We start from the raw sequence: 14,152 nt of genomic DNA on the forward strand, positions 1-14,152 counted from the left end.
ACGAAGAATCCAACCGTCGATTCAAGAGCGGCCGATGAAGGAGGCCAACCAGACCATTGTGAGTGAAAATGAGTGGTGACAGAGAATGGATTGCTTGCTGCATACCTAGATGTATAGGGAGTGTCTACTCCATGGTTATATTTATGGCTACCTGAAAATACGATATAAATATTTTGAAGGATTTTCCAGGTTCAAAAACAACCAAAAAAATTTGCTCACACTCGGATTCGAACCGAGGATCTCATCATTACTAGTGATGCGCTTTACCAACTAAGCCATGCGAGCGAATTAGTGGAGAGCTTTTGAGCTGGTATCACCTATTATTGGATGGACTGCATAGGCAACTGAATCCACCCTGAAAAAGCATCATGGAAAAAGAGGAACGCGATTCGCCACTATCTCAACGACCACATCTTGATTTTACTCGGTAACCACTGTAGGATTGTTTCTTAACATTTAATACACTTATAGTTTGACTTGAACTAGACTGAAAAAGCATTTTATCATCTGGCCAAACAACTTTGCGACCGAATGCTAAAAATATATATTTTTAAACTATACACTTTCAAAAGGTTTTCAGATGGTCTAGAAACCGCAGCGAAACTTTAAAAATCCACCATTGGCTGCGTTTCAAACGCCGTTAAAGCCGTAAGGATCTCTTGAAGTTGTAAGGGTTTGAAATCTGCACCATAATACCAAGCTTCCAGAAGCAGATTCAGGTATAGCAGCGATCCTAACGTTAACACGCGAGCCGTCTTGGTCTGTGATCCTGAAGATAGAAGGCAAGGCTAAGGGTGGTAAAAGAGCAGCCACTATAGATTCAAATGGAGAGAATCGGTCGACGAAAGCTTAGATGGAATATAGTATTGTATCAACCAGACTTGGTATTCAGATTTGACACCAGGTTCCAATAGCAGGGTCGTTTTTCTCCGCTACTACTAAGCATCCAGACATAATTGGCTCTCCTGAGAATAATAGTCTTGCTTTTTATCAAGCAAATGCGGTCCAGAACTCAAGGGAAGGACACGAGAAGGCCTATCATGATCATGATCATACTCTTTCTTATGTTCATCGTCGTCTTCGTCCTCTCCGATCTTGACAATCCTGTACGGGGCGGCAACGCGGACTTCCGAGTAGGACTCGGTACCAACTGCTGCAAGTCAACATATGATCCGAAGGGAGCAGAACCTATTGGTGAACTCACATATGGACCAGTAAACGTATTTGCCGATAACAGGGGCCCAGAGGGTGATAGCGAGAATTTGCCCGAAGGACCAGCCACTTAGGTCAACTGTTCCAGCCTCGGCAATCAGGACAAACATCGCAACATATACAATGGAAGCCACAAGCAGAAGCACTTCGACGGCAGCGGAGAAAAATCCGTGGCCGTATATGAACCACTTTGACGCCCGGAATCGTTGAAAGGCACAAGAGAGTCGAGTGAGCGGAGGGGGTTTCTTGACAATCGAGCCAAATCGAATCCATTTGCGCAGGCGTAGGACCAGCCACTCAACCAGACAAAAAACATACACCACGAAACAGAACGGATCGAGAGCATAGCCAAACAATTTCTGCGGGATTGTTAGGTGATGCATAAAATCCGGGTTTGCACACCATCTGATAGGAGGAGGTTGGCCTCCGCAGCTGCTTGGCCAATCCCCATCGAGAGCCGCCAGACGGTTGATTTTTGGCCACTTAGTGGCATTCCTTATGAATGCGACTTCCGCCATTATGAGGGTGACGGTGGAAAGGAAGAATATCCAGGTGGAACACATGTGCATCTTCAGCAAACTCCACAAGCCAAAGACAATAGGAAGGATACCAGCAGCAGCGACCACATTTGCCACTGAATTGTTCGCTAACAAGGACATTAGGGTCGAGGCATCGAAGACTTGGTTGTACTTCATGGCGAACATGGTAGCAGCCTGGCATGCGATCATAAACCAACACTGGGCCTCCTGATACTCGACCAGAATGGACTTCAAAACATATGCGTGCGTAGCAAGATACTCTCTAGATCTGTGTTCTAGCGTCTCAGCGTTTTTTCTGGCTTGGTCTTGTTTCAATCGAGATGCAAGATGGCCGGCAAATCGGAACATTCGAGAAGTGAAGCTGAATGTGCGTAGAAGGAACCAGAGGTAAAGGATAATAACCAGCTGGAAGAAGTACGAGATAACAGCCTAGAGGAACCGAGTTAGTCTTCGGAGAAGGCACGTAGATGGCAAAATGTTTGATATACCCCAGGCCCGCCGATATCTGCATTGACGTTCGAGCTGATTCCACCACAGGCAGGACCAGAATAGAAAGTGTATGAATCATTATCGTTTCGAATCATGAATCCGTACGGATACTGGTAAGCATCAAGACCCTGGCATCCTCCCAGCTCGGTATCCGGATTCTTGCAGTAATCACGGACACAGGTTTGGACAAGGTGTTCAAAGGTTTGATTAGTCGTTAGATCGTTGGAGCAAGCCACGAAATTGTCAAATTTTTCAAAAATAAAACTGGGCTTCCGACATAGCGAGTTCAGATCGCCATCCATGGCGGCCTCCATGATGGCCTTTGAAGGGACAAAAAAATAGAATGACAGTAATTTCAATTAAACATAAGCACCGAAGGATCATCCTAGTATTCAATAAAGAATGCGGTGGAGTGTGGCGTAAATGGGCTGAGATTCGAGACGAGACGCGCAACGCTCAGGCAGGACGGATTCAAGTATCGTCCTGTCGCGAAGTCTAGCCCCGTTGGGGAGCCATCCTGAACTACAAAAAACACACGCAAGAAGATATGGCAGTAGGACAATGAAAGCTAAGAAACCCCGACGATCTGCGAGTCTCCTCGGCAACCACACAGCCAATGATGGACGTGCAAAGAGGCGGGACGGGAATTTTGGGTCCCACGGCTCGCTATGCAGCGAACTAAACGGGCAGCAGCAAGAAGGGAAGGCCCGGCCCGGCCAGAATTGGCATGGCCATGATATATACGCTACCCACCACAGCCCTAAAAACGCCTTGGCATGGCCATGTCTCTCACCTTACAAGTCCATGAGCCGCCCGTGCTCGTGGGACGCCTTACGCATTGACCGGTGCTAACATTCTCGATAGGTTTAGTTTCTATCTGCCGGTAAACTTGAATACACGCTACCGTAAGTAATGAGCAAATATATCAGCATTTAAGATTTGCTGCGCGCCATACGTGATTAAATATTAGAGGCCAGATTTTAGTGCGATTATCAGACAATGACCCAACATGTTCAGGTGTGATCGAAGTGGATTAGTACTGTACACAAAACATTAGAGGCACTTATATGATATGTAACACGATATCAATTGAATACCTACGGCTTTACCACATCTTAACTACTAGTACGACGTGCTGAAAATCGACAAAGTAGGGATTCTGGCCCACTCCACAAGTACTCCTTACTGGCTCATTCCTAGTATTTCGTCTCCAGACTGCGGCCCGAGCCTTGCTTGGCTCTTTCTTAGCGATGGCAGCTCATGGGACCAGACAGAGTGATTATGGCCTAGTCAAAGAGGCGGAAGTAGAGGAGCTAGAATTGCCCTTTCGTAGGTTTGAGCTTAACTTCAAGCATTCACGATCGATTAGTTAGGTGCGGGCTAATATTTGAATTCTTACATCTGACATCCTCTTAGTAGTGCGAAACTTTCTATATATTAGCAATCCTATAACGTAGACACTAATTGACATAGACTCCTAGGCCGCTATCAAAGCTCTGATTGTCTTCTTTAGCGGACAATCTTCCGTTGCTACCTCTTGGTGACGCGTAGTGCAGGAGTTGGTACTTAGTTGCCTAAGTATGGCAAGGAACCATTTCAGAGAAATTCATAGGAAAAATTGAAAACTGTTGATTATCGTACGCGATAGGCAGTCAGACAATGAATTTGAGAAAGCGGAAAAGACTAAAAAAACAAAAATAAAATGCTCACACTCGGATTCGAACCGAGGATCTCATCATTACTAGTGATGCGCTTTACCAACTAAGCCATGCGAGCATTGATGACAAAAAATGGGTTGCTTCACTAAAGAGCACGTCAATTGAGTTTACCCTTCAATCATTAGGTTCTATCGAATCTAGCATATACGACACACCCCACATGGAAGTCTAAGCCACCAAGGAATAAATCTCATCTTCTCTGATTCTATAGAGGAATAAAATAATAGATAACTTAAATATATAAACCAATTAGGTAATCCAAACTATGCTAGTAATTAGAGGGCTAAATTTTGTATGGTGACCTCAATTCTGACAGATTCTATTAAGCTAAATACGGTAAGTCCCCCTAGGAATTGCGTGAAATCGTCATTTCCGTTTGAAAAGTAGGATAACAACGGCAGTTCCAACTGTGATAGTTGGATTCTCATCCTCCCCTGCGCCCAGAGCTGCCCGAACCTGTGCAATCATCTGTCTGACACAGTCTTTTTTGGTCCCTACAAGCTCAGGATGTGCCTCCCTCCATCGAGTCACCATACTGGCTGTCCCAAGGCTTGTTTCCAACCCATTCAGTGTTTTTTCTTGAGAAAAATTAAAGAACTGTTTTTCATCGCTGAGGATGCCATCGCGATCCCACTCCATTCGCCGAAATTCCGCAATTGGGAACTCCTTCGCCACGCTATCATCACCTGTATGCCATGGAAGGACAAGATCTTTATACAGGTCACGAGATAGCCGATTAGGTGGAAGTTCGTATGGAGACAGGATTTCCCGCTCAAGGTGGAAGAGGGTTTTTTGGACCTCCTTGGCGTTAACAGTGGAGGGATCTGTAATGTTTGTGTTAACTTCACTTTGGCTCCGCTCTATTGTCAATCCTATAATATAAGTATAGATGACTCACGGCAGTAAAGAGATGCACAGGTCCATAATGCGACCGTCCCCTGAGACTTGACTATGCGAGAAGCTTCCTTCCAGAATTTAGGCATGTCAAACCAATGGGCCTATGGTCAGGTTAGTGATGCCCAACAAGGAACAAGATAAAAGGATTTAGAATTACCGCCATTGCAGCCGTCAGCAAGTCTACTCCTCCATTTTCTTTGGCAGCTGGCAATGCTTCTGTAATCCCATGCACAATATTATCAGCGGTCCAGACCGCATATGCCAATGGCCGGCCACCTCCGGTAAGGCCGTCCGATAGAAGAGCAGTATTAATCATTTCCGCACTCGGATCCAGGCCTACAGCATGGTCGAAGAACATGGCCAGGTCACGCGTAGCATTACCAGGCCCGCAACCGATATCTGCTAGAACATTCACTTGGCCATGCGTCTCGGTATGATAGCTGAGAATAGTGTTGTATAATTGAGCGGAGTAAGACAAACGTGAGTTCGCATATTGTTGGGCTTGGTTATGCGAATAGTTGGAGAAAGTCGGATCAGATAGAGTGGGGGACATTTCGAGGGTGGGATAGTTTCGAATGAAGACCGATAAATTTCCTTTGGGCAAAGGTCGACTCTTAATAGAAATATATTTGGAAGTGATTGAGTTCTACTTGATCCATCTGGTAGTGAAGGGATGTTTTGACTCGTGACTCATTTAGAGTCATGGAATCAAATGTTCTTCGTGAGGATGTAACCCCGCCCACAAAAGCTACTGTATCTCCTCTCCTCACTCTTTGCACTAATAATCTAAATTACACCAGCAGTGCGCATATTTTGAGCTAGTTGATCTTCGGGCTTACGATCATTCTTTGGCTGCGGATCCCCGGTTTTAACCCAGTAAAGGTATAATACTTCAAACACCAGACAACCAAGTGTGGCGAAGCTATACTGAATCAGTTTTAAAGTTCCATTGATAGGATGCTCATTTACTTACAACGCAATAAAGCTGAATGCTTCTGCGGCGTACTTCCGACTGCAAACTGGTGCTCCGTTCCAGCGGTCAATTCGACAACTGATTTGATTAAAATTAAGCGCCAAGAAAATGAACGCGGTAAGCCATCTGGAGAGAATATGATTAAAATAGCACCATATGATAGGTATGCTTCACACTTACAAGTAGGAGATTGCTGCATCGGTAATAAGTAAGGGAAAGACATGCCATTTACGGCGCCTTGCGACACAACTTCCGCTTAGCGCAAAGGCATGAACAACCGGTGTCAAGGCAGCCTAACTTGTTGTTAGAATTTGAATTGTTGCAGTAGCCGCCCACGTAGAACCTACAACGATCAGAGTGTAGATAACTGTCACCGTTTTGGTATCCCGCACAGCCCATGCTGTTATGCCGAGGACAATAAGAGCGCTGATACACTGTATTGTATGGGCGAATATAGCGACAAAGCCGAGAGGATGACCGTGGAAGTTTTCCATTTCAACAGAAAGGTATCACTAAGTTTCTCTTGATTTAAGAGCGTTATCAAAATGATGGGGGCTCACGATATGCCGCAAGGCGTAGTTCCCCAATATAGTTTTTCCCCTCGAAAGTGTATGATCTCATCATATGGAACCAACCAAATTTTGAATGGCATTACGTACACTTTTCTCAATACGAAGAGGGTAACACTCGTAATAAATTATTAATACTACATTTGGTTGTTTATTCAATATTAATGGATAGGTGCTTCTTGGTTTGCCGCAAGACTCGGGAAAGGATACTTCTCTCCCTGGGGAACTCGTCTTCGAGTACGAACAGATGGAAGTAGGTCAATCACCAAAGAGAAAACGAAGAACGCAAAAATAAGAGCAGCCACTGCTTTAATTAGCCATGAAGTTTCCACCAAATGTTGGGGTTTAGCATACCCCATTCCAAAATAGCGGCAGCGTTCTTCTTTGAGGGAGTTTTGGCTTTCTTGCAGATGCCAAATCCAATGGCAACACCAATTTCAAGGACGATGAACGAAGCCTTAAGATAGAAGCTGACGAGTAATATTCGCAGCTGTGGCCGATAGAAACGGCCGAGGCGAATGTACTCAAGGCACACCAGGATGGCGCTGACCACATAACTCACTCTATGAAACATCCAGTTATTTGTAAGTCAATGGAATTGAATTAGCAAACTTACATGAACATAATGAGAAATCCGTAGTGTAGATGGTCGTGGTGCTTAACGTCAAAAATGGCCAAGAGCAGAAGGCCTAAAGCTCCTGCGACGGAGAACACGATAGACCCAACAGCACAGGTTTTATCAAACACTCCTCTGTTTCTTGCCAGCTGTCCTGAATGTCGGAGCCAGCGCTCCGAAAGCAAGGCCAAGTCCAGGAAAACACCAGTGACTGCGCAGCCTGCGATAAAAAGTGGCTTGAGTCCTTCGGCCCCAATGTGCGATATGTACCTGATAGGCCGGATGATTTAGCCTTTTATAGTGACCAAATCTTTTTAAATAAAGCATACGTACGGAATAGTTAGTCCAGGGCTCATGGTTGAATATATGGGTTTCCCATCTGCCGCCCAGCTTGCAAGCATGCCCACAAGCGTGGCTAAAACTCATGTCAGTGAATTACGACCACTATATTGAGCACTTACCAATCCACATGCAGCCTGATATGACTGGAAAAAGCCAGAAAGACAGAAGCCACATTTTGCGATATGCAAGCCCTCACGAGTTTGGTCGTAATTGCCGGGCTTGATCTCCCAAGTTGGCAAACCCGAGGGTTTAACACTTCTGACAATAGGCCACATTCCAAACAACATTCCAAAAAAATATTAAGCATTCTTTGAATTTATTAAGGATCAGTTATGCACGTACCTCTCTCCCGTTCTTATTTAGAAGATTGAATGACAGGCATACACTATGTAGGGTTAATGTCGTGACGTCAACAAACCGAGTTCTTCGGCCACCACCCATCAACACAATACTTATACTGGTAAATGAGATGCCTTGAAGAGGTGGGGTTCCAAGATATTATATATTTTCAAATTTATCGTGAAAAATAATATTGTTCTGAACCGTGGATTGTAGCCGGATTCCTTTCACATCTTCGTTTATCATTGGAGGCATGCCAGCCCCAAATCTCAAGCATTCTGTAAGTGAGACTGGAAGTCTTTCCATTCATTGACCAGGTTTCTGGATTCTATGAAACTAAACAACTAGGAGATCAAGAACTGGCCATACGCTACTTGGTAATACAAACTTGAACGTTTTTTGTCAGCCTTCTTGATATAGTGCATAGATATTTGTGACTAAATTTCTATTTTCACGATCTATCTTGTTGATACAATTACGACTGAAATTTATTGATCTTCTGGTATAGCTATCAGATTGCCTATATTCCAGTGCTATCCCGTTCATAGCTTCGAAGCGCCGCGGTCACGCGTAACCAATTCCTTTAATTTTCTCCTCAAGATCTTCCCACTGGGACTCTTAGGAATGGCGTCTATGAACCGAATTCCACCTCTCAACCTCTTGTGATGTGCTACACGCTCATTTATCCACTGATTCAGATTCATAGCAACAGCATTTTGCGGCTGTGACCGGGCTTCCGCGGTCAGAACAACAAAGGCAACTGGCAGCTCAGTTGCTTGATCCTCAATATATTGAGATGTAACACCACAGTCATCAACATCAGAATGCTCCAGTAATTTGCCTTCAAGCTCGCTGGGAATGACCTGGTGGCCCTTGTATTTGATCAACTCCTTAATGCGGTCATGGATTGTGATGTAACCGTCTTGATCAATTGTAGCAATGTCGCCGGTTCTCATCCATTTGTCTCCGTTGCTGTCAACATGGAACAGGTCTTTAGTGGCGGATTCGTTTCCAAGATATCCCTTTGTCACATTCGGTCCACGGCATAGGATCTCTGCCAATGGAAGCTGGCCGTTGTCTTGGATTGTCATGTCCACGTCTTGCATAGTCTCGGAATCAATAAATCGGAACTGCATATTGGGAGTGATGCAGCCGACAGTGTGTCTTTTGTCGACCATCCGTTCTGGAGAAACTCGGCTAACAAGTGGGCTCGTCTCCGTTAGACCATAGGACTGGTGGCAATAAACGGTCGTTCCATACAGCTTCCGGAACCGGCCCTCGAGAGCCTCAGCTAGCTCTTTGCTCAGCGGGGCTGCTGCCGATAGAATGGTTCTCACGCTGCTGAGATCGTATTTTTCGACCCGAGGGTCCTTCACAAGAAGGAGGACGATTGGAGGCACCACAGCCAGTTCCTCTGGTTGAACAGTCTGGATACTGTTCAGAAAGACATCTAGGTCAAAACTTGCCATAACAGCAGTCTTCATTCCTCGAAGAAATGCGCCGCAGACAAAATAGCTGATGGCGTAGATATGGCTGAAAGGCAAGAATGCGACACTAGCAGTAGGCAGCTTAGCTCCTCCGTGAGTGCTATGTGCATCCCATTGTTGCAGATTGGCCACAATGTTCCGATGAGTGGTAATGACTCCTTTAGCTGGCCCTGTCGTTCCCGAGGAGAAGCATATGAATGCGGATCGCTCATCCAGCAACGCGGATGGAGTGATAACGAGGTCTTTCGTTGGTTTCTGAGCCATCAGATCCTCGATTGTGGGCATCATTACACCGTCCATAGCTGGAGGGTTGTCATTGCCTGTTTGGAGAATGACCTTTTGGACTGCGGTGCCCTTGACGGCGTCTTTGACGGTTTGCGCTAACGATGAATGAACAATAAGATACTTGGCTCCGGTTGTCTGCAATTGGTGATGGACTTCCTCGCTGGTATAGGTGGCATTGGATGGAGACACTGTTGCGCCAGCCCCAATTATGCCGTAACAGATGATGGGGTAGTCAATAGAGTTAGGACACATCATAGCCACGGTGTCGCCTGTCTGAACTCCGAGTTGGCGTAGACCGGATGCCAGCGATCTGGTGCGCTGAAGCACATCATCATAGGTGTGAGACCGCCCAGAGACTGCATCTATAAAGATTGTGCGGTCGCGGGATACGTTGTATGGGTTGGAAAAAAGGTATGAAATCAAATCAAGATCGAGAAGTGCCACATCGGGCAAGGGAGAACGATGGATGGCGCTGGACATGGCGGGGGGAGTTGTGTTGACGTGGATCTGATCATTCGCAAATGAGAAAAACTTTCAGCAGAAAGCAGATCAATGTGGTCTTTTATAGCAGCAGGCCAGTCACTGAATTCAGCTTCGCTCGGGTTTCGGTCTCTCCACGCTGCGGCTGATGTTCATCTCATCATCGACGGAGAGCCTCGGCAAGTGGGGGCTAACGTCCGGCGCGCCTGATCCTGTACGAATACGAACTAAAACCAGCCCACTAATATTATATCCCCATAGTACTTAATTATTGAGAGAAAGAGATTGTCCATAATTCAAATTGCCAAATTGTATTGAGAGATTTGCCGTCATCGCCAAATACTCGAACTGTAGGCTGAGGAGGACCATGGAAGACATTGATTATAGAATTGCGTATGAGATGAATGGGGTTCGACATCACTGATAAGTTCCTAAGCGACGAGTTGCATCAGCCAAAGTCAACCTAATCTGAGCGTTATCTTCCATTAACTGATTTGCAATTATCTTCAAAAGACCACCGCTATAAAATCCCAACAAGATGCCACTCACAGCCAGTTGTTGGGGGCACGTTATTTCTTAACGTTGAACTACTCGCGGCCATCTTTACAGAGAGGAATGAGAATATGCAAACTCACGAACCGAGAGCAGAGAATAGGAATAAGCTCAATAATCCTGTATTAGGAAGAAAGCAGACATATCTAAGTGACACGCATGTAAGATAAAAGACGAATAGGGTCAATCAAGACCGCAGAACCACCTCCCAGAATCCAAACAAAAAGAAAGAAGAAAAGAACAAAGATAACTGCGTCCAACGACAGAAGAGAAAGGAAGAGGGGAAGAGAGGAATTGAACTTCTACCGGATCTTAAATACCGTGTTGGCTCAGATTCCTTTCTTCCCTCCAATCGAATCCGGTCCGCGCAGAGAGAGACACAGGGCAAGTCTAGGTAGATAGAGGAGAGATAATAGAAATTAGAAAAGAAAAGGAATTGAAAACCGAATCCGAATTCGTACCGCATTCACTTAAAACACCAGTAGGTAGGTGACAAGACACTGCCTAACACAGAAAACTTTTCGAACAGGAGAGGGATATCAGGATCAGAGATGGGGAGAGAGAAAATAGGTGGGCGATAAGAGGTTTAGAGTTGAAAAAGGGTTGTAAGGGGGGGAAAAAAATAGAAAAGGAAAAGAAAGAGTCATTCATCAAAACAACGTTCCAAGATTTCCGAATAGGCCGATCGATCTCAGATTCAGAGAGACCCGTCTACGACTTGTTCTCCTCCGAGGAAGCATCCTTGGCAGCAGCCTCCTTGGGCTTGGAGTCGGCAGTCGCCTCGCCCTCGGTACCCTTGTTCTTCATATACTCGTCATAAACACTGAGAGCCTCGTCGACCTTGGCGCGGAGAGCATCATCGTCCTCGAGACTGGGAAATGATTAGTATAGGTGATCAAACACGAGCAAAAAGAAAAGAAAACTCACAGGCCCATCAGTTCAGTGTTGTCCATCTCCAGAAGCATACCGGTGATCTTGCCGGCCAGCTCGGGCTGCTGAGCCTGGATCTTGGGGTACAGAGCCTCGCCGAGCATCTGCTTCTGCTGAGGAGCGGGAGCGGCAGCCAGAGCCTGAAGGTTCGAACCACCAGCGGCACCATCCTCACGGCCAGCAGGCGGCCCACCAGGAGCAGGCTGACCACGACCCTGACCACGGCCCATCTGAGGACCACCACGACCACCGAATCCAGGACCGCCACGCATACCCTGGCCCATCGGCATACCGGGAACCTGACCACGGCCACCGCCACCACGACCGCCGAAGCCCTGAACCTGACCCATGGGGTAGCCCATGCCGTTAGGCATGCCACCAGGACCCTGCATGCCCATGGGCATACCCTGGAAGTTGGGAGGCATCTGCTGGTTGGGACCCATGCCGCGACCGCCCTGCTGGCCGGGGAAGGGACCGGGGAACTGACCCGGGCGACCGCCAGGCATACCAGGCATGACCATGCCGGGCTGAGGAGGGAAAGCCATGCCGCCACGCTGGCCGGGAATGAAGCCCTGCTGGCCGGGGCCGTAGAAGACGGCTGGCTGCATGTAAGGCTGGGGCATGCCAGCAGCGGCAGCAGCCTGCTGCTGACGGATGGTGTTGCGAGCCTGGATGCTAGCCTCAAGCTGGCTGCGGCGGACATCCTTGCGCTGAGCGAGGGCGACGTAGAGAGGCTTGCCGTTAACCATGCGCTGGTTCATCTCGGTCACAGCCTTGGAGGCCTCATCGGGGCTGCTGAAGCAAACGAAGCCGAAGCCCTTGCTCTTGCCAAGGCCCTTCTTGTCGCCCTTGTCCTCCTCGTCTTCCTTGTCCTCGGCCTTCTCCTCTTCCTCCTCCTTGGCCTCCTTGACCTCCTCGTTCTCCTTGTTGGCCTCGTTCTCCTTCTCCTCGGAGTCAGGCGACTCGGAGCGCTCACCGTTGGTCTCGCGCATCACCTTGGCCGAGGTGATCGTACCATAGGGGGTGAAGATATCGCGCAGCTTCTCATCGTCCACGTCGTCAGTCAGGTTCTTGACGTACAGGTTGACACCCTGGTACTTGGAGGCCTTCTCCATGCGGGCAGCCTCGTACTGCTTGCGCAGCTCCTCCTCACGCTCGTGCTTCTTCTGGGCACGGCCCACGTAGAGCTTCTGGCCCTTGATGTCCTTCTCGTTCATCTCCTCGACGGCGGCCTGCGCACTCTCGTGGGTCGAGTAGTTGACGAAACCGAAGCCACGGCTCTTGCCATCCTGGTCGTGACTGAGGGTGGCCGAGGTGATCTCACCGAACGCCTCGAACATGGTGTGGAATTCATCATCGCCGATCTCCAGTTCGAGGTTCTTGATGTAGATGTTGGTGAAGTTGGCCTTCATCTCCTCGAACTTGCTCTGGCGGTCCTTCTTGGAAATGTGGTGACCGACAAACACCTTCTTGTCGTTCAGCAGCATGCCGTTGACGTGCTTGATGGCGTTGTTGGCAGCCTCGGCAGTCTCGTAGTGAACGAAACCGTAGCCCTTGGAGTTGGCGAACTCATCCTGAGCGACCTTGCAGCTGAGAATGTTGCCAAACGCCGCAAAGGTGTCGTGCAGGGCCTTGTTGTCAATGGCATTGTCCAGGTTCTTGATGAAGACGTTGCCCTGGCCAGTCTTGCGCAGAGCCGGGTCACGCTGAGACCACATGATACGGCAGGGCTTGCCCTTGATGAGGGTGTAGTTCAGGTCCTCCAGAGCGCGCTCACCGTCGGCGGTGTTGTTGTAGTTGACGTAGGCGTAGCCCAGGGAGCGACGAGTGACAGCATCACGGCAGACACGGATGGAGGCGACCTGGCCGATGGAGGAGAAGAGCTCGTAGAGCATGGCCTCGGTCACGGAGAAGTCGAGTTCACCGACGTAGAGCGAGGCCGAGTGGGGCTGCGCGTTGGCAGCAGCACCCTCGCCGGAGGAGCCCTCGGCAGCGGCAGCGGCAGGGGCGCCGTTGGCCTCGGGGGTGCCGTTGACAGGGGTGTCATTGGCGGGAGCGGTGGCAGCTTCGGCAGACATTTTGGATTGCTGTGAATCTAGCGAGGGTCTTAGTGACTTTTCTTTTTTGATGGTCTGTGACGGTGTTGGGGAGAAGACGATGGACGAAGGTCGATGAGGGTTACACTGCAGTCTTCTTCATGCAGTCTCGATGACGGAAAGCCAGCAGGAAAGCCGGACGATGGGGAAGGGAGGGACTGGTTTGGAAGAAAGGGGAGGGCCATACAGCAACGGGGTCCACGCAAGAAAGTTGAAATGGACTGCACGGGATCAGAGCACACTGAGAGAGCAGTCAGTGAAAACTGGACGCGTCGAGAAGTTGAAGCCGAAGGGGGGGTGGATGGGAAGACAACGGACCAGAGAATCAGTTTCTGTGAGGCGAAGGCGGTGGTTGAAAGAAAATCTTCCACACAAACACACCGCACAATCGGGGAGGGATGAGAGATAAGATAAAATAGAGAGATGGGGTTTTTTGCAGGGGTTTTTCTGATTTTTTTGGGATTTTGGGGTTTTCTTTCGAGATCGAAGAGAAAAGGAGACTTTCCCAAGAGAAAGAGCGAGCAGGCGAAGGGGGATGAAGAAGAGAGAGAGGGAGAGAAGAAAAAGTTGTTTGGGCCAATGATTTTCGGGTTCTTCTGGAAAATTCAGACGGCGGAAGGCACGGTTG

The 14,152-nt window shown here is 48.1% G+C and overlaps 4 protein-coding genes and 2 non-coding genes across 6 annotated transcripts; all 6 read right to left on the bottom strand.

Annotated features, from left to right (window-relative positions):
- Window positions 1-212: 212 nt before the first annotated feature.
- PFLUO_LOCUS7030 lies at window positions 213-285 on the bottom strand. Its single transcript has one exon. It is a non-coding gene; the product is annotated as a tRNA-Thr (tRNA).
- A 653-nt stretch (window positions 286-938) lies between these two features.
- On the bottom strand, window positions 939-2,554 carry PFLUO_LOCUS7031 (uncharacterized protein; the record flags this gene model as incomplete). Its single annotated transcript, XM_073784630.1, has 3 exons — window positions 939-1,150; window positions 1,205-2,180; window positions 2,240-2,554. 3 exons carry the CDS (start codon window positions 2,552-2,554, stop codon window positions 939-941), a joined length of 1,503 nt encoding a protein of 500 aa, XP_073641067.1.
- A 1,389-nt stretch (window positions 2,555-3,943) lies between these two features.
- Window positions 3,944-4,016, bottom strand: PFLUO_LOCUS7032. The gene has a single exon. It is a non-coding gene; the product is annotated as a tRNA-Thr (tRNA).
- Window positions 4,017-6,710: 2,694 nt separating this feature from the next.
- On the bottom strand, window positions 6,711-7,021 carry PFLUO_LOCUS7033 (uncharacterized protein; the record flags this gene model as incomplete). Its single annotated transcript, XM_073784631.1, has 2 exons — window positions 6,711-6,960; window positions 7,014-7,021. 2 exons carry the CDS (start codon window positions 7,019-7,021, stop codon window positions 6,711-6,713), a joined length of 258 nt encoding a protein of 85 aa, XP_073641068.1.
- A 1,215-nt stretch (window positions 7,022-8,236) lies between these two features.
- On the bottom strand, window positions 8,237-9,946 carry PFLUO_LOCUS7034 (uncharacterized protein; the record flags this gene model as incomplete). The annotated part of the gene is made up of 1 exon (XM_073784633.1): window positions 8,237-9,946. The coding sequence occupies one exon, from the start codon at window positions 9,944-9,946 to the stop codon at window positions 8,237-8,239; it is 1,710 nt and encodes a 569-aa protein (XP_073641069.1).
- Window positions 9,947-11,209: 1,263 nt separating this feature from the next.
- PFLUO_LOCUS7035 (Protein phosphatase PP2A regulatory subunit B) lies at window positions 11,210-13,506 on the bottom strand (the record flags this gene model as incomplete). Its single annotated transcript, XM_073784634.1, has 2 exons — window positions 11,210-11,369; window positions 11,426-13,506. The coding sequence occupies 2 exons, from the start codon at window positions 13,504-13,506 to the stop codon at window positions 11,210-11,212; spliced, it is 2,241 nt and encodes a 746-aa protein (XP_073641070.1).
- Between the last annotated feature and the right edge of the window lie 646 nt (window positions 13,507-14,152).

The sequence above is a fragment of the Penicillium psychrofluorescens genome, assembly GCF_964197705.1.
Source record: "Penicillium psychrofluorescens genome assembly, chromosome: 4".
NCBI lineage: Eukaryota > Fungi > Ascomycota > Eurotiomycetes > Eurotiales > Aspergillaceae > Penicillium > Penicillium psychrofluorescens.